This window comes from Pristiophorus japonicus, chromosome 3 (genome assembly GCF_044704955.1).
Source record: "Pristiophorus japonicus isolate sPriJap1 chromosome 3, sPriJap1.hap1, whole genome shotgun sequence".
In the NCBI taxonomy this organism is placed as follows: Eukaryota; Metazoa; Chordata; class Chondrichthyes; family Pristiophoridae; genus Pristiophorus; species Pristiophorus japonicus.
In genome coordinates, this window is record NC_091979.1 from 198791716 (window position 1) to 198810054 (window position 18339).

The following is an 18339-nucleotide window of genomic DNA, read 5'->3' on the forward strand; positions in this document are numbered from 1 at the left end:
GCTGTATTTTCAAACATATTCATAAAAGTCTTTTGCTTAGAAATTGCTTCTCATGAGGAATGGGGATCTACTTCTCAATGACATATCAGTTGCTTCACTGCAGAGATTCATTTTGCTACACCCATTGTCCCAGAGCCAATGCTATATGTAATGTCATTCCTTTTTCCTCTACTCCTGTACCCAACTTCTACTGAACTCTGAGAATGAGATGGGTAATCTCCCTGGACTTCCTCCGCTTCCAGTATCCAGCATCCCTCAGGGTTTCCCTGTAAAGGAGGTATGTAATCTCACTGGACTGCTGTGGATATATATCTTCAAATAAGTATTAATGTAAATTGCACCAATACAATGACATTCATGCATTTGGCTCCTCATTGCCATCGGAAGCCATTAAATTTCATCTCGAGAAGGAAGTTAGCAAAATAGAAAATAAGGGGTCAATGCATTGAGCTTTTCTCTCCTGCCTTGATAATATATTCCAGGCTGCCAGTTGTAGCATGCTGTGCATGGCAGAATTTGAGTATTATAGGGTGGTGGCAGTTGTGTTTTAAAACAAAAGGCTGAGGGGGAGGGAACAAGCAGTGAAAGTACCGTTTCTTCCAGTAGTTTGTCTGGGGATGATGGGAAAGCTAGTGGTCGTTGGTACTGTCGGTTATGTGATGCACAGATATCAATCTATTGCAGCAGATTTTGTGGCACTGAAAAGGGACAGCACACCATGGGGAGCACTATAATAAAAGAAGAATTGAAGGAAACTATTAGAAAGCACCAGAAGTGAGTTAAAATGAGATTAAGTTTTTAAAAGGTTAATTCATCCAACCTCCTTGTTTCCTGTTGCATTAGCCTGTGCAGAGGCTTTCTATTTCCTCCTTTCCTTCCACGTGTGCACATTCATATGTGCTCTTTCTCTCTCTTTCACTCCTCTTGCATGTATACACACATGAGCACACCTCTCTCTCTCTTTGCCTTGAGCCAAATTTCATTTTTCCATTGGCTTCTGCCTCTGTTGCCATACCTAGCCCAATTCTGCTCCTCCACTGGAACTTTTCACTCTTCGCTCAGCTATCTCCGATCCATTCCTTGTTCTGCTCCCATGCTGCTGTACAATATCTGCTTAGCTTCAATCTGCTTTCTTCCCATGGCCCACCACAGGGCCTCATACTTTAACTTTGGACTCTTTTATATTGTCTCCTCTCTATTCTCTCTTTACGACAAGGGCTTGTCTCTCCTAATCTCCCAAAGCTCTGTACAATAAATTTCCTCTACATTCACATGCACATTTTGGCTTCTGCTCTGGACTCAGTGTTATTACTAGTGTCAGCTGTAGCTCAGTGGGTAGCACACTTGTTTCTGAGTCAGAACGTCGTGGGTTCAAGTCCCACTCCAGAGACTTGAGCTTAAAATCCAGTGCAGTACTGAGGGAGTGTTGCACTGTTGGAGGTGCTGTCTTTCAGAAGAGACATTAAACCAAGGCCCCATAAAAGTGCTTTACAGCCAATTAAATATCTTTGAAATGTTGTAATGTAGGAAATGAGGCAGCCAATTTGAGCATAGCAAGCTCCCACAAGCAGCAATGTAATAATGACCAAACAATCTGTTTAGTGATTTTGATTGAGGGATAAATATTGGCCAAACACCACAGAGAATTCCCCATGTTCCTCTTCTATTAGTGTCATGGGATTTTCTACATCCACCTGAGAGCTAAAATCCTCACCCATGCCTTGGATACCTCCAGACTCAACTATCCCAATGCTTCTCCCATTCTCCATGCTCTGTAACTTCACCTTATCTGAAACTCTGCTGCCCCTATCCTATCTCACATCCAAGTCCCACTCGCCCATCCTCTCTACCCTTACTGACCTATGTTGGTTCTGGGGCCCCTGTTGGGATAAAAAGACTTCTCTTTTTCAAGGTGGACTCCCTGATATAAGGAGTCTACACCCGCCCGTATTGCGATCACGGATTCACTCACATGAAACCTTGGTTCAACCGGCCTTTATTCAAGCATGTAGGGGAAGAATTCAGGAATGAACCTTCAAAATACAAGGGTTTCTACACGTACATTTATACAGATTTTCAAGGTGTGCGACCCTCCTATAAAACTTCTATTGGCCTACAGCTTATCAACAGAGCTTCATTGATTCGTAGACTCTTATCAGACTGGCTGCTGAGTGATTTCCCAATCTGTCCATCTCCCATCACCTGTCACCCTTCTGGAATGTGTTGTTCAGTGGTGTCAACTTTGCCTTAGTTCCTCATGGACGTGTTGATTAATCTTGTTTCCCAGGGTTTGCTATCTCGTTCCCATGCACCTGGTTTCTTATCCTTTTCCCAAGAATTCCAGTCAAAACTATCTCATTCTCATGGGTGCAGCTGCTGCTTCAAACTATGTTTACAGACAGCGTACTCCCTACTGTCCTTGGTAGGTGATGTTCTGTACTGAATATGTAAGTTTCCATTCTCTATCAGTCTGTACTAAAGGTTAACACAGTTGATGGTTCATTTACCATCAAGCTTTGCTTCTTAGCCTTTCTCCAAAAACCCATTTGTAAGCAGTGTTATAAGCGAGCTTTACATTTTTTAGAAAGTTTTACATACAATCCGTCAATAGGCGATATATTACAATCCCAACCGTGAGGTGGAGGAACTCCCGACTCCTCACAACTTCTTAATAATGATAAGCCCTTTAATCTGGATCATTTTATGTGTCAGATCAATTCACTACCTTTAGTATCTACTTTAGTGACCATCTGTCTTTCTACTTCCACTTTGGTGACATCTTTATCTCTTTGCAATACGCCATCCCCTTACAGCCCCCAATACCCCAAAATTTAATTTTTCATCTTAAACAAAACCCCTGCAAGGCCTTATCTGTGTAACCTCTTCCAGGTCTCAACACCTCCACCCCCTTTGCCCCACACCCCCAAACTTTATGTTCCTTTGCTCTTTGCCCCACCATTGGCTTGCCTTCAGCTACATAGGACTCATTCTTTGGCATTCTTTTTTTCATTACTAGTCTCTCTTTCCTTATCTCTTTGCCTCAACTTTTTGACTGTCTCTTGTGTCTCTGTCTCCCTCTCTGCTCTCTCTCTTTCTCTATCTGTCATTCTTTCCCGTTTTCTCATTCTCCTTTTTTCCCTCCCCTCCCCTCCCCCCCATTCTCACTGGAGAGATTCAGACGAAGGACTGCACTGTAACTCACTGCCTGCCTGTTGTTCTATATGTAATTATGGTGGGGAAGTGAAATGTTGAGACAGTGGAAGATTGGCTACAGCTCAAGTATTTCAAGGCCAGAAGGTGATGTCCCTGTGAGCATTCTACTTAACCAACAGCTGGATTATACAAGGCCAAACAGATCTGCTGTCTGTCCTTTGGGTAAGTTGTTGCTGATGATCAGTGAATTCCCCTCCTCTCCCCAAGGAGTAATTAAAACTGTTTTAAAGCACATCAATACACTTTTTAATGAAGTACTTTCTGTTATTCTAACACTACAATGTTTATACTAGCTAGCAGTCCGGAATGCAAACAGAAAGGTGTTAGAATTTCTCCTGCACTGCCAATTTTAGCTGAAGTCATTACAAAGGAGCCCAGTGGTTCATCATTGACTGGTAGTAATATTCAAGTATCGTACAATCTGTTATGTAGTGAGGGAAGTTTCTTGTAGTTTATTGTTCTGGAAAAACAAATTGGTAATAAAGTGTGTCCAAACTATCTGCCGGTCTGCATCAGCATCGAGTAACCGTTGGTCTACTTGCCTCTGTTCAGATCAATTGAAGCATCACACTCATACTATACTAAGTAGAATTGCCAATCCTGGAGATTATTGAACCCGCATATGTTCTTATATGTGTTTCCCTGTAACTCGACACTGGGGACCGTTTTTATGTTGACTGTGCAGTGTTGCGTTTCAGGTGAGCCAAAGGTTTCCTTCCCCTTCGGTGGAATTTAGAGGGGCTATATGTTTCATAGACTTGTGGCTCTGCATCCTTTTGCTACTCCCGGCACTCAGCAAATGCACTGATTGCATAGGCATCAGGAGAACTAGTCCCAATCAGTGTGGGTGCTACTGGAACCGCACCTGTTCAAAATAAATTATTTACTCAAAAGAAATCTCTTTCAGCTGTAGTCATGGTGGGGCTGAGGACAGAACTATCCATTCCGTGCAACATTTCCAGGAAAGAAATGGGCATTGCAAACCGTCTGAAGTGCCAATTTGGAATATAGACTCAGATGTTGGCAGTAGTGACTTTTTTTCAATTGCTTGTGCACATGTATTACATTTGCATTAAAAGAACATCTTTGGCCAGCCTGTTGACTCTTGTTTTTTGTTCCTGTAAGAGAAGCTATGTCCATCATCTGTCTTGGTGGAATCATGTTGCAAATGGTGACAGTGTTGCCCAATATTTTAAGCATGGCCTGGCAGCCTCCCATGGTCAATATTTTTAACAAAGTGCTTTTGATGCCCTTTAAATTTATTCGTTCATGAGCTGTGGGCGTCACTGGCAAGGCCAGTTTTTATTGTTCATCCCTAATTGCCCTTGAGAAGGTGGATGTGAGCTGCATTCTTGAACCGCTGCAGTCGGTGTGGTGAAGGTACACCCACAGTGCTGTAAGGAGGGAATTCCAGGATTTTGATCCAGCGACGATGAAGGAACGCCGATATACTTCCAAGCCAGGATGGTGTGTGACTTGGAGGGGAACGTGGAGGCAGTGGTGTTCCCATGCACCTGCTGCTCTTGTCCTTCTAGGTGATAAGAGGTCGCGAGTATGGGTGGTGCTGCCGAAGAAGCCTTGGCGAATTTCTGCAGTGCATCTTGTAGAAGGTACACACTGCAGCCATGGTACATTGGTGGTGGAGGGAGTGAAGATTTAAGGTGGTGGATGGGGTGCCAATCAAGTGGGCTGCTTTGTTCTGGATGGTGTCAAGCTTCTTGAGTGTTATTGGAGCTGCACTCATCCAGGCAAATGGAGAGTATTCCATCACACTCCTGTCTTATGCCTTGTAGATGGGGGGGGGAGGGTTTTGGGAGTCAGGAAGTGAGACATTTGCCGCAGAATATCCAGCCTCTGACCTGCTCTTGTTGCCACAGTATTTTATGTGGCTGGTCCAGTTAAATTTCTGGTCAATGAATGGTGACCCCAGATGTTGATGGTGACAGATTCGAGGATGGTAATGCCGTTGAATGTCAAGGGGTGGTGGTTAGACTCTCACTTATTGAAGATAGTTATTGCCTGGCTCTTGTTTGGCGCGAATGTTACTTGCCACTTATCAGCCCAAGCCTAAATGTTGTCCAGGTCTTGCTGCATGTGGGCATGGACTGCTTCATTATCTGAGGAGTTGCGAATGGCACTGAACACTGTGCAATCATCAGCGAACATCCCCACTTATGACCTTATGATGGAGGGAAGTTCATTGATGAAGCAGCTGCAGATTGTTGGGCTGAGGACACTGCCCTGAGGAACTCCTGCAATAATGTCCTGGGGCTTCTCGAACCACCGCAACCATCCTCCTTTGTGTTATATATGACTCCAGCCAGTGGAGTGTTTCCCCCGATTCCAATTGACTTAAATTTTACTATGATTCCTTCATGCCACACTCACTCAAATGCTACCTTAATGTCAAGGGTGTCACTCTTGCCTCACCTCTGGAATTCTGCTCTTTTGTCCATGTTTGGACCAAGGCTATAATGAGGTCTGGAGCGGAGTGGTTCTGGCAGAACCCAAACGGGGCATCGGTGAGCAGGTTATTGGTGAGTAAGTACCGCTTGATAGCATTGTTGACGAAGCCTTCCATCACTTTGCTGATGATTGAAAGTAAACTGATGGGGCAGTAATTGGTTGGATTGGATTTGTCCTGCTTTTTGTGGACAGGACATACCTGGGCTGTTATCCATATTGCCACATCTTTTTGGCAGGAATGTTTTTCAAGACGAGGATTTTTCCTTTTGCCTGAAGTGTACTGTCGTTTATATGGTGTCTTTCACGACCACCGGATGTCTCAAAAGCGCTTTACAACCAATAAAGTACTTTTTGAAGTATAGTCACTGTTGTAAAGTAAGAAATGCGGAAGCCTATTTGTTCACAGCAAGGTCCCACAAACAGCAGTGAGATCTGTCATGTATCTCACATTACTGTATATAACTGTATCTTACCATGCTATACATGACTGTAACTGGATATGACCTGTAAAAATAAGCATACCTTACCACCAGGGGTGCACTTGCACGAGACACTCCATACCTGTCCCACTGAGGTATATAAAGGGAGGTCTCAGGCAAGTGCAGCACTGGAGAGCTGGAATTAAAGGTGCAGGTCCTGAGTGACCTTGACTTCAGCATGTGTCTCGTGTGAGTCAGTACATTAGAGTCAGGACTTTACAGTGGCGACGAGGATGGGATCACAGAATCCACAGAATGGCTACCAACAGCTCAGATGAGAAATACAATGCTGGAGACAATTGGGATGACTTTTTCGAAAGGCTCCAGCAAAGCTTTGTGACCAAAGACTGGCTGGGCGATGATAAGGCAGACAAGAGAAGAGCCCATCTCTTGACCAGCTGTGGCTCGAAAACATAGGCTTTAATGAAAGACCTGCTGGCATCCGAGAAACCAGCAAGCAAGGCGGTGGAGGAGTTGAGCACACTGGTGAGAGACCACCTGAAGCCAGCGAGCAGCCTACATATGGCCAGACACCGGTTCTACAACTACAGACGCTGTGTGGGCCAAAGCATACCCGACTTCGTGGCGGAACTTCGGAGGCTGGCTGGTTCATGTGAGTTCCCCGATGAACTAAGGAGAGAAGTACTGAGAGACTTTTTTATTGAAGGAATAGGCCACGCAGGCATATTCCGAAAGCTTATAGGGACTAAGAACTTGACTCTAGAGACAGCAGCACTGGTCGCACAGACGTCCTTGGCAGGCGAAGAAGAAACGAGGCTAATCTATACTTCGGGTACGACAACCAACGAGGCATCGGAACAAGGGGTTCACATTGTGAAACAAACCACTACACCCACACACAGACAAAAGCAGGAGAGCGGGCCTTCAGCAGCAGACAGTGGCGCCAGAAGCCATCAAAATCAAAGGCCACATGAACGGCCGATCACACCTCATCAATCCACAATGCGAGCAATCAACAACAGATTGTGAAAAGCTCAAGGGAGATCAGCCAGACGTAGCTCATCCTTCGGAAACAATGGAAACGGTCTGTGTTGGAGATGTGGGGGAAGGCACTCAACCAGGGTGTGTTGATTTCAGCATGCCGTTTGCAGAAACTGCAACTATACAGGGCATCTGGTTCGCATGTGCAGAAAAACAGCAGCTCGGCTGGTATATGAATCGGAAGGGTCGGAAAGCGGACCAGAAGACAGTTGGAACAGTGCACGGGACGCCGAGGTGCAGTGGGTTAACACGATCAATGTCCACTGTTCTTACACCAAGACGCCTCCAATTATGATGAGTGTTCTACTCAAAGGGACACCCATCAACATGGAACTGGACACGGGGGTCAGTCAGTCCCTCATGAGCGTTCAACAATTTGAACAGCTGTGGCCGCACAAAAGCAACAGACCAAAACTCACAAAGATCGACACCAAACTAAGGACCTATACTAAAGAAATCGTCCCAGTCCTTGGCAGCGCCATGCTCTCAGTCACACACAAAGGGATGGTGCACCGACTTTCCCTGTGGATTGTCCCCAGGGATTTCCCAGCCCTGTTGGGGAGAAGCTGGCTGGCAAAACTAAATTGGAAATGGGATGATGTTCACGCCATGTCGTCAGAGGAACAGACCTCCTGCTCAACAGTTCTAAGCCGTTTTGAACATCTCTTTCAGCCAGGTGTGGGCACCTTCAAAGGGGCTAAAGTTAGAATCTACATCAAACACAATGCCAGACTGGTCCATGACAAGGCTAGAGCTGTGCCTTATGTGATGAGGGAAAAGATTGAAAACGAACTGGACCGGCTTCTGCGGGAAGGCATAATTTCTCCCGTGGAATTCAGCGACTGTGCAAGCCCCATCGTCCCCATCATGAAGCCTGATGGAACCATGTGAATCTGTGGGAATTACAAGTCTACCATAAACAGAATCTCCCTACAGGACCAATACCCGCTGCCCAGAGCGGAGGATCTATTTGCCACGTTGGCTGGAGGAAAACTTTTCTCGAAACTTAACCTCACATCTGCGTATATGACGCAAGAACTGACCGAAGAGTCTAAGCTACTCACCACCATCAACACACATCGAGGCCTTTTTATGTACAATCGATGCCCGTTCGGCATCAGGTCGGCAGCTGCTATATTCTAGCGCAACATGGAATAGTCCATCCCAGGGACGGTTATGTTTCAAGATGATATACTCATCACGGGCAGGGACACCGACTCGTTATCTCCGCAATCTTGAGAAAGTACTAAGTCGATTGGATCGGGTAGGCCTAAGAGTTAAGAAATCCAAGTATCTGTTTCTCGTGCCTGAGGTTGAATTTTTGGGCAGAAGGATTGCCGCTGATGGAATCAGTCCAACCGAATCCAAAACCGAAGCGCGCCTTTCTCGGGCTACTCAATTACTTTGGGAACTTTATGCAGAACTTGAGCAAAGCTGCTGGAGCCTCTCCACATGCTACTCAGAAAGGGGTGCGAATTGGTTTTGGGGGGATGCCCAAGAACGCGCCTTCAATAAGGCACGCAACCTTCTATGTTCCAACAGTGTTTTAGCCTTTTTTGACCCAGGTAAAAAGTTAGTCCTTACGTGTGATGCGTCATCGTACGGGGTCGGATGCGTTCTCGAGCACGTCAATGATGCGGGTAAATTGCAGCCCGTTGCTTATGCCTCCAGGTCACTTTCGCGGGCGAAGCCGGGTACTGTATGGTTGAGAAGGAGGTGCTCGCGTGCGTGTACGGTGTCAAAAAGATGCACCAATACCTTTTCGGGGCCAAGTTTGCATTCGAAACTGACCACAAACTCCTCACGTCCCTACTATCCAAGTGCAAGGTAATCAACGCCAACGCCTCGGCGCGCATTCAACGGTGGGCACTCATGCTGGCGTCTTATGACTACACGATAAGGCACAGACCAGGCACAGACAACTGTGCCGACGCGCTTAGCAGGCTACCCCTGGCGACCACAGAAGGGTCCGATGAACAGGACTGTGAGATGGTCATGGCAATCAATGCCTTTGAATCCACAGGTTCGCCCATGACGGCTCGCCAAATCAGAGCCTGGACGACCAGCGACCCCACGTTATCTCTAGTTAAAAGATACGTTTTAACCGGTGACTGGGCAGAGGCTCGCGATGCCTGCCCCGAGGAGGTCAAACCTTTCCATAGGCGCATGCATGAACTCTCACTACAGGCAGAGACTGCCTGATGTGGGGCAGCCGAGTAGTTATGCCCTTACGAGGCAGGGAGGCGTTTGTCCAGGAGCTCCATCGCGAGCACCCGGGGATCGTCCTTATGAAGCCCATAGCCAGATCTCATGTCTAGTGGCCTGGCATTGACGCGGGCTTGGAGCTCTGCGTCCGTCGGTGCACCATTTGTGCCCAACTCAGTAATGCCCCCTGAGGCCCTGGCCCTGGCCCACCAAACCGTGGTTGCGGGTGCATGTAGACTATGCGGGCCCATTCATGGGCAAAATGTTCCTTGTAGTCGTTGATGCATTTTCAAAATGGATCGAGTGCACCATTTTAAACTCGAGCTCGAGCTCCACCTCCATCACTGTGGAGAGCCTTAGAGCCATGTTTGCAACGCACAGCATTCCTGACATATTGGTCAGCGATAATGGTCCGTGCTTCACCAGCGCAGAATTTCACAATTTCATAGTTGACCACAGCATAATCATATTAAGACGGCACCGTTGAAGCCGGCCTCCAATGGCCAGGCGGAGCGAGCAATGCAGATCATTAAACAAGGCATGCTCAGAATCCAAGGTCCCACGCTGCAGAGCTGCCTGTCACGACTGCTGCTGGCATACAGATCTCGTCCGCATTTGTTGACTGGGGTTCCCCTCGCACAGCTATTGATGAAACGAACCTTAAAGACCAGGCTCTCGTTAATCCTCCCAGACGTGCATGAAATTGTTGAGGCTAAGCGTCAAAAGCTAACTGAGTACCATGACCGAAATTCGAGGGGGAAGTGGAATGAGATTGGGGACAAAGTGTTTGTGCTAAACTATGGCCGGGGTCCCAAATGGCTTGCAGGGACAGTAACAGACAAAGAGGGAAACAGGCTACTGGTTGTACAAATGGATAATGGCCAAACCTGCTGGAGGCATGTAGACCAAGTAAAAAGTAGATTCACTGATAACACTGAAGAACCAGAGGCAGACTGCAATGTGGAACTCACACCACACCTGGTGGATAGACAGGTGGAACAACCTGAGGAAAGGGCAGTCTCAACAGACAGCCCAGGCGAGATACCAGCAATCATACCGAACGAAACAGACAGCCCAGGCGAGATACCAGCAATCACACCGAACGAAAAACAGGCACCAAGGCAAACAACTGAACCACAACTAAGACGCTCCACGCGAGAGCGCAGACCACCTGAGAGGCTGAATCTATAAAGGCAATCAGACTTTGGGGGAGGGTAATGTCATGTATCTCACATTACTGTATATAACTGTATCTTACCATGCTATACATGACTGTAACTGGATATGACCTGTAACAATAAGCATACCTTACCACCAGGGGTGCACTTTCAGGAGACACTCCATACCTGTCCCACTGAGGTATATAAAGGGAGGTCTCAGGCAAGTGCAGCACTGGAGAGCTGGAATTAAAGGTGCAGGTCCTGAGTAACCTTGACTTCAGTATGTGTCTCGTGTGAGTCAGTACATTAGAGTCAGGACTTAACAAGATCATGACCAGATAATCTGATTTAGTGGCATCCGTTGAGGGATAAATAATGGACAACCAACCAGGGAGAACTCACCTGCTCTTCTAAATAGTGCAGTGGGATCTTTTATGTCCACCTGAGAGGGCAAACGGAGCCTCGGTTTAACGTCTCATCCGAAAGACGGCACCTCTGACAATGCAATACTGCACTAAAGTGTCATCCTAGCTTATGTGCTTAAGTCTCTAGAGTGAGGCTTGAACCCACAACCTTCTGGCTCAGAGACGAGTGTGCTACCAACTGAGGTGTGGCTGGCGTCCCATCCACCAGTAAAATGATTCAGATTTCATGTGCAATCAGACTAAGCAGATCATATTCAGTAGTAATGCATATTATATAATATCCAAGTAATTGCCCATTTGTGTTTGTTCACCATCTGGTTAATTGACCCTGAACTTGCGGTCGGTGGCGTAGTTAATGAGTACGCCTCCGAACGAAATCTGCACTTGCCTTATGTGAAGCTCCAAGTGAAAACTTGCTTTGAAACTCTGTGGGTTTGTGCGCAGCATAGTGGCCCACGGATCCCAGGTGCGCACTGTTGTGCGTAAGTGTACCTGGGATCACGTGGGGCGGTGCTACTTTCACTAGCCAATTAGGAAAAATTTCAAGTCAACATAAAAGTACTTGTAAATAAAACGGTGTAATACTAATTATATTTATTTGATAAGTACAGTATTTGGCTTTAAAAAACACAGGGAATACTTTGGCGTAAGTACAGTTATTTACTGGATAACTCTGCAAGATTAAAAATAAAGATTAAAACAATCTCATCCCTCAAATTGAGCCTTTACAGCAGCATGGTAGATACTTTCACTTGTTCATTTTTAATTATTATGGTCCTGAAATTGCAATTTTATCATCCTGTGCCTGTTTGCACCAGCCGTAACATTTTCCAGTGTAATTGATGCGCAGTTGCTGGCCAATTAGTCTAACTTTTCACCAGCAATGAAGATTGAAAGTCACAGTGGATCATCTTTCTATGAAAGTGCATGCGGAAATCCCAAACCTGTGGTGGTTTAACGACATACTCTGGGAGTACACCATCCTCCTGACCGCAACTTCAGAGCCAATATGTTTTACAAAAAAAACACAATCCTTTGGTAGAGAAGGAAGTTCAGCTCCTTGTCTTGGAATTCCATTTGTGCAGTGATAGGGCAAAGAAGTGACAACGATGACTGCAATAGGTGGTAGAATCTTGGGACCCTTCAAGAAAGCTGAGCCCTACTTGTCACTGTTAGCCATCTTACTATTCCAAAAAGTTCATATATATCCAGTGATGGCTGTGTTTTAACTGCCCGTGATAAGGATAGCCTATACTGTGGTAGATTCTACTCTTTCAAGCATTGTAAAGATGTGACAAGAAAGCAAGTGTTTGTATACGCCAATTCTGGCCTCATGCGCATCTCGATTTTCATCTCTCCAGCGTTGACTGCCTAGGCCCTCAGCTCTGGAATTGCATCCCGAAACCTCTTTGCCTCTGTACCTCTCTTCCTTTCAGTCACTCCTTAAATCCTACCGCTTTGACAGTTTTTGTTCGCTCATTGTAATATTTTCTTATTTGGCTCCATGTCAGATGTTGTTTATATCACTCTTGTGAAGCACCTTGGTACGTTTTACTATGTTGAAGGCACTATATAAATACAAGTTGTTGTTATGTCAAAGCTTATCAATCATTTGCTTGACTAGGACTTGTTTAGTGTGTGTTTGGCTTCTGGATTGCTGTTCCCTTTTGGTACCTTGTATAATGGGCTCGACTTTCCACTTCACATCGCCCATATATCGCCCAAAACAGCCTTTCATCGCCCATTTTGACAAAAAAGTAGAAATTCAGGCTGGATCATCGGCGAAAAATTATTCCCCTGGCTTTTCACCCTGCCGAGGTGATTGCCTGCACGTCGCCCAGTCTAACTTTCGGCACATCGCCAGGCTGATCACTCGCCGACAACATTGCCAGGAAATAGTTGCTTTTCCTGGGCTTTACTCACAGAGCTCGGGCACTACGGATGCCATTTTGACGCCATTTTGAATATCGGAGGAAAGGAGGGAGGCTGCAAAAACAAGAGTGCTCTAATAATTTGTAAGTTATAAGTATATTTGACAGATATATCCAGTCAAATTTAAACTTATATTATTATAATTATATTTTCATTTATTTTTGTAGAATGTCAGTTAGCAGTAGAAAAGGCATTTATATAAGCAATGAAAGAATGGGGGCTGCATCTGCCATTACTTGTAAGTGCAGAACTGCTGGCATCTGAGCTTGAGTTAAGTGAAGGGATCAATCGTAGAGGTCGCAGACTAACGCGTGGATATATGAGGAGACCTTACAGCCAAAGAACTTACAAGGAAAAGCAATCTTGCCTGAACTTGTCTGATAACGCGTGCCTTCGGAGGTTGCGCTTCTGAAAGGAGGTAATCGATGAGATATGCCAGCTCATCAAGGGGAATCTGCAGCCTGCCAGCATCATCAGGACCGCATTGTCCGTTGAGGTAAAGGTTACTGCGGCACTATCCTTCTATGCATCGGGCTCCTTTCAGGCTTCAGCTGGCGACATCTGTGATATCTCTCGGCACGCCACACACTGCTCCATTTGACAGGTGACTCAAGCCCTTTATGCTCACAGGATGGACTTTATAAACTTCCCTATGACCAGTGAGGCACAAACCAGGAGGGCTTTGGGGTTCTCGAGAATTGCAAACTTCCCCAAGGTGCAGGGAGCAATAGACTGCATGCACATCGCCCTGAAATCACCTTTACAGAATGCGGAGGTGTTTCATATCCGAAAGGGATTCCACTCCTTGAATGTGCAGCTCGTTGTCAACCACAACCAGATTATTATGGAAGTTAATGCTAATTTTCCAGGCAGCGTCCATGATACACACATCCTGTTTCTGACCTATTTGCCAATCAGCCACAAGGTCACGGTTGGATGCTGGGGGATAAAGGATATGGCCTTGCCAGCTGGCTCATGAACCCCCTGCGTAACCTCGTTACTAAGGCTGAGAAGCGTTACAATAAAAACCACATTGCTACATGCAACATTGTCAAAAAGACAATTGGAGTCCTAGATCAGTGCTTCAAATGCCTGGACCACTCAGGAAGCAGCCTACAGTATCATCCTGACCAGGTCGCTGAGTTTATTGTGGTGTGCTGCATGTTACATAACCTGGCTATAAGGAGAGGACAACATTTGCCTTATGGGGCTGACGGTCCACCTCAAGAAGGAGTGGAGACGGAAGAGGTAGAGGAGGAGCACGAGGAGGCCGATGAGCACCTCCGGGAAGACATTCAACCTGGCGATGCTCCCATGCCCACCTGCAAGACTGGAAAAACCCCGTGGGAGTTACATGGCTGCAAAAGTGTTGCATGAGCAGCTCATAAATGAATGCTTTGCATGAACTTTCATTGTGGACAGTCAGAGTTACAGTTACGTTTATTGCATTTGCGTTAGCGTTGAGCTATGTTGCCATTGTTTACATTAATATGTTATTGCGTTATAAGAAAATGCACAACAATTGTAAATTGTAAAATGTAATAAATTTTTACTCAAACAAAATTTAAATTTCAACTGCAACAGGAACAACCCAACAACCCACCCACCCACTCACCCTTCCACCCAACCTCCCCAAACAACACCCCAACATTAAACCATTAACAGAAAGCACAAACAATATTCACACATCATCTGCGGCCACATTTCCCTCCCCGAACTTTAGCCCCACCCACCCAATTTGGTTCCCGGGTGGCACAGAGACATCGTGGGCATGCAACTGTCAACGGCAAGACTTCCTGCTGTGGTGGGGGAACTGCTGGTGTGATCGCTTGTTGGGGGGTTGTAGAAGGAGAAGGCGATGCATGGGGATCGCCTTCCGAGTCAGAAGGAATTGTTTCCTCCTGACCCACTTGTGTGCTGGCATTTGTCGTCTGCAGTATCACGTCACGTTCAGGTGCAGCGCCATGTCCTGCCAACAATGCAATGCCGCAAGGCATTGGTGGCGACAATCTGCTGAATCATCTGCTCGAGCGTCTGTTGTGACACCCGCGAGAAGGTCTCCGTGAAGGCCACAAATGTCCGGAGATGGTCGCAACTTATCACGATGGTCTCCTCGCACATTTGAGCCAAGCCATTCATGCGATCGGCCAGGATAGGCGTGTACTCTACTCGCTGACGCGACCTCCGTGGGGGTCTGCAAAGGCACTAATGCTCGCCTTGGCATTGACAGTTGCACGCCGCTTGGTTCCGCTGTTTCTTCCGTTGAAGATGCCGACGTAATGGCCACAGGTCCCACAGGTGATTCCACCCCATGATGAGGGATGCTAGGGTCATCTTCCTCCAAATCCACTTCCTCCTCCTCCAACCTCCTCTGTCTCAGGCTCCGTGGTATCTTCCTCCTCCTCCTCCCTACCCCTGGTGAGGACCACCTGTAATGGAACCGCTGGTGATCTGCACATTTGTGTTGTGGGCCCTGCAAAACACAATTGAACTTATTGAGTTTATTATAGCGGAGGGGTACACATTGCAGAGGAGCATCAATATTACAATAAATGAGACCAGGAGACGTTGCATAACAATGCATCATGCTAGTACATATGGTAGTACATCTATGCGGAATTGAGTAACACAGAGTTGTGAAGGCAGGATTAGTCTGAAATAGACAGATTGATTAAGAGGACCGTACATTCGTTACTTTACTTTAACACTGCTTGATACTTTACTCACGTGACACATCAGAGGGCTCAGCAGATCCACGGGAGGTGGCCGCTCGACTGCGGCTCTCCACCAGAGCCGCAGCACGCTCCTCAATGTCACTCAGCGTTTGTAAGGCAGCTGTGCCCCCTCCCGTGTGCCTCTGCTGGGCTCGGTTGTTCGATATCTTTTTCTCTGCAAAATTGTCAAAGTGCATGGCATAAGCTGTATGGTATGTGTACTATCATGGAAAGACATTTTAACAGTTATAACACATATCGGGGATACGAGGTGATGATTGACACAAACATATCTCTCTCTAATACAATCTCTAGTGAGGTCTGCAATGTCAGGAGCTAATGTACAAAAGTGTCCCGCTGTGTACAAAATATATTTCAATGCAAGCAATTTAATATTAAAATTACAATAATATACAATGTAAAATCTGTACTTACTCTTGCTGACATGACCAGGCTGTTTCAACTCTTGTGGGATTGGTCGACCCCCCTCGCCTCATTAGACGCCGCAGAGACCACGTCCGAAATCTCGGCCCATTTATTCCTGTACATCTGGGTGGGGGTTTCCCACTGCCACCCCTGGTCAACTCGCCCCACCTTGCATAAATCTCCTGAACGAGGACCTCGTTTGCCTCATCTGAGAAGGGCTTGGCCCTTTTGCAAGCCTCCTCCACATCCGATGATGATGCTGACATATTTGATAATTTTAAAATGTGAATTCAAAATATTATAAAACTTAATGTTTTCAACTACACATTTTCAAATGACACTTTTCACACTGACGTTTTCCAATTTATCACCTTTTGCTCTCTTAATCCTAATCCAACCTCTCTCCTTGCTCTCTGCCACCACAATCGACCTTCTGCGCATGTGTGGATGACCCCTGACCTCCCGAAATGCGCAAAATGCTGTCAAATGGAAAAAAATTGAAAAATCGCTTGCACAGAAGGCCGTTGCTGGGGAAGCTTTTGCCTTCCACATCGCTGGCCGTTCGTTGGGCGAACGTCACACCGCTGACCTTTAGCATCGCCCATGTGACATCGCTGGCCTATTGCCGAGTGGAAAATCGCCATCCAAAAAATGGGCGATGAGCCAGCGATCGTTAAAGCTGGGACATCGAACATCGCTGGAATATCGCCCATTTTTGGAGCAATAGACAGCAAAGTGGAACGCCTAGCCCAATGTGTCTCAGTCTTTTTATGCTTACCTCAACTAGTAAGATTAATATCATGAGATGCATCCTTTGTACATTTATTTGTCTGCACAGGTGTTATGGCACCTTCGACATACAAAAGCCATTCAACTAATTCGATTAATAGTGATGTGTAAGGCCCCTTGATCAGAAACACAGGTAACAGATTAACATTTGCAAAGATGCCAATAGGAACCATCAAGGTTCGTGAACAAATACTATTTGTAAACTTTTATTTTAAAATGTGTTTTTAAAAATCATTGAATTTCCAATCCTGGTTTCAGTTATGTGTAAATGGGCTATAGTTCGCCTTGTTGAAATGGGCAGTTCGAACTGACTTTATGTTCTGGTCCATGCACTTGAGGCTTAAACGTTACGTGAAATTCAAAGCTTCTAATAAAGAAAAAGTGAGATGAGCTTAATTACGTTTTCTGATTTTAATTTTATGTCAATGCTTTTGTGAAGATTTCTTATAAAGAAAGGCAGAATAAATATTGTGAAGTATTTTATTAACAGTTTGCAATCCACAACGTCTACTTATAGATTTGCCTAATATTATAAATCAAAACAATTAAATTATTGGCCTTAGTTAACTAATCCTGCTGTTGAAACACTTGCCTGAGATTTGAAAATTCCTGTTTATATGTTTGATTGAATTCAGCAGTTAGTTTTGCATTTATTGTGCAAAAGGTGGAACATGGAGATGTATTTCAAAACAGAACCATAGTGAATCATATATGCCAATCTCGAGAACTTGCAAAAGTTGGCCAACATCAAGTAGGTTGACACACAGCCTCTAATAATGATCTGATGGAATTCCTATATAACCATTTGTCTCTCCTAATCTTACAGGGAGCGAACTGGGCACCTACAGACAATGTAAGAACAGACCACTCAGGACTGATGGACAAGCATTCAAAATGCACTTTCGGGTATGGTGAATCAATTAGTATCGGGGAGCTGAACTCAGTGACTGGTTTTCTCTGTGGGAGGAAAGATGCGCCATATATCCCTTCTTCCCTTCATTTGTGTGAAGTGTGTGATTTTTTTTCTCTCTGTGTGGCGCCCAGTCCTCTTGCCATTTCTAATCTTACATTTCTAAAGGGGTGTAGCTATGTTAGTTGTTGCAAAATTTATAAAGTTGTTTCTATACAAACCAACTGGTATACGGAGCACCCCAGGGAAGACTCCCTCTTGTCCTCAAGTTGGAGGTGATGGGAAGGGAAGCCTTGTCATCCCACTGGCCAACTATATTGGTTGATCAGTTCTCCGCACCATTGAGCCTAGCTTGTTTAATCGTTCTCATTTCTTCTCAAATGTCTTCTTCTAGCCCCAATTATTAAAATTGTTGACTGCTTTCCAGTTTCTCTTTGTAAGGAAAAGCATTGCACCCAGTTGTTGCCACGTTTTTTTTGCTACATTACATAGGATAACACGTTGACGTGGAGTTTTAACAAAAAGGCCTTTATTTAAAACAATCTGCTGATACTAAGGAACAAATCTCCATGAGATAGTCATGTGGTGTTGGTAGTGTGACATCATGTAGTGGTAGGG

General features: G+C 45.5%; 1 protein-coding gene across 4 annotated transcripts in view; it reads left to right on the forward strand.

Annotated features, from left to right (window-relative positions):
- The window catches only part of LOC139260068 (partitioning defective 3 homolog B-like), a 1396127-nt gene that overhangs the window by 532867 nt on the left and 844921 nt on the right, over positions 1–18339 (forward strand). For all 4 annotated transcript variants that reach the window (XM_070876196.1, XM_070876197.1, XM_070876199.1 and 1 more), the window contains one exon: positions 17638–17717. In XM_070876196.1, coding sequence (XP_070732297.1) covers positions 17638–17717 — 80 coding nt within the window. The remainder of the gene's footprint in view (positions 1–17637; positions 17718–18339) is intronic.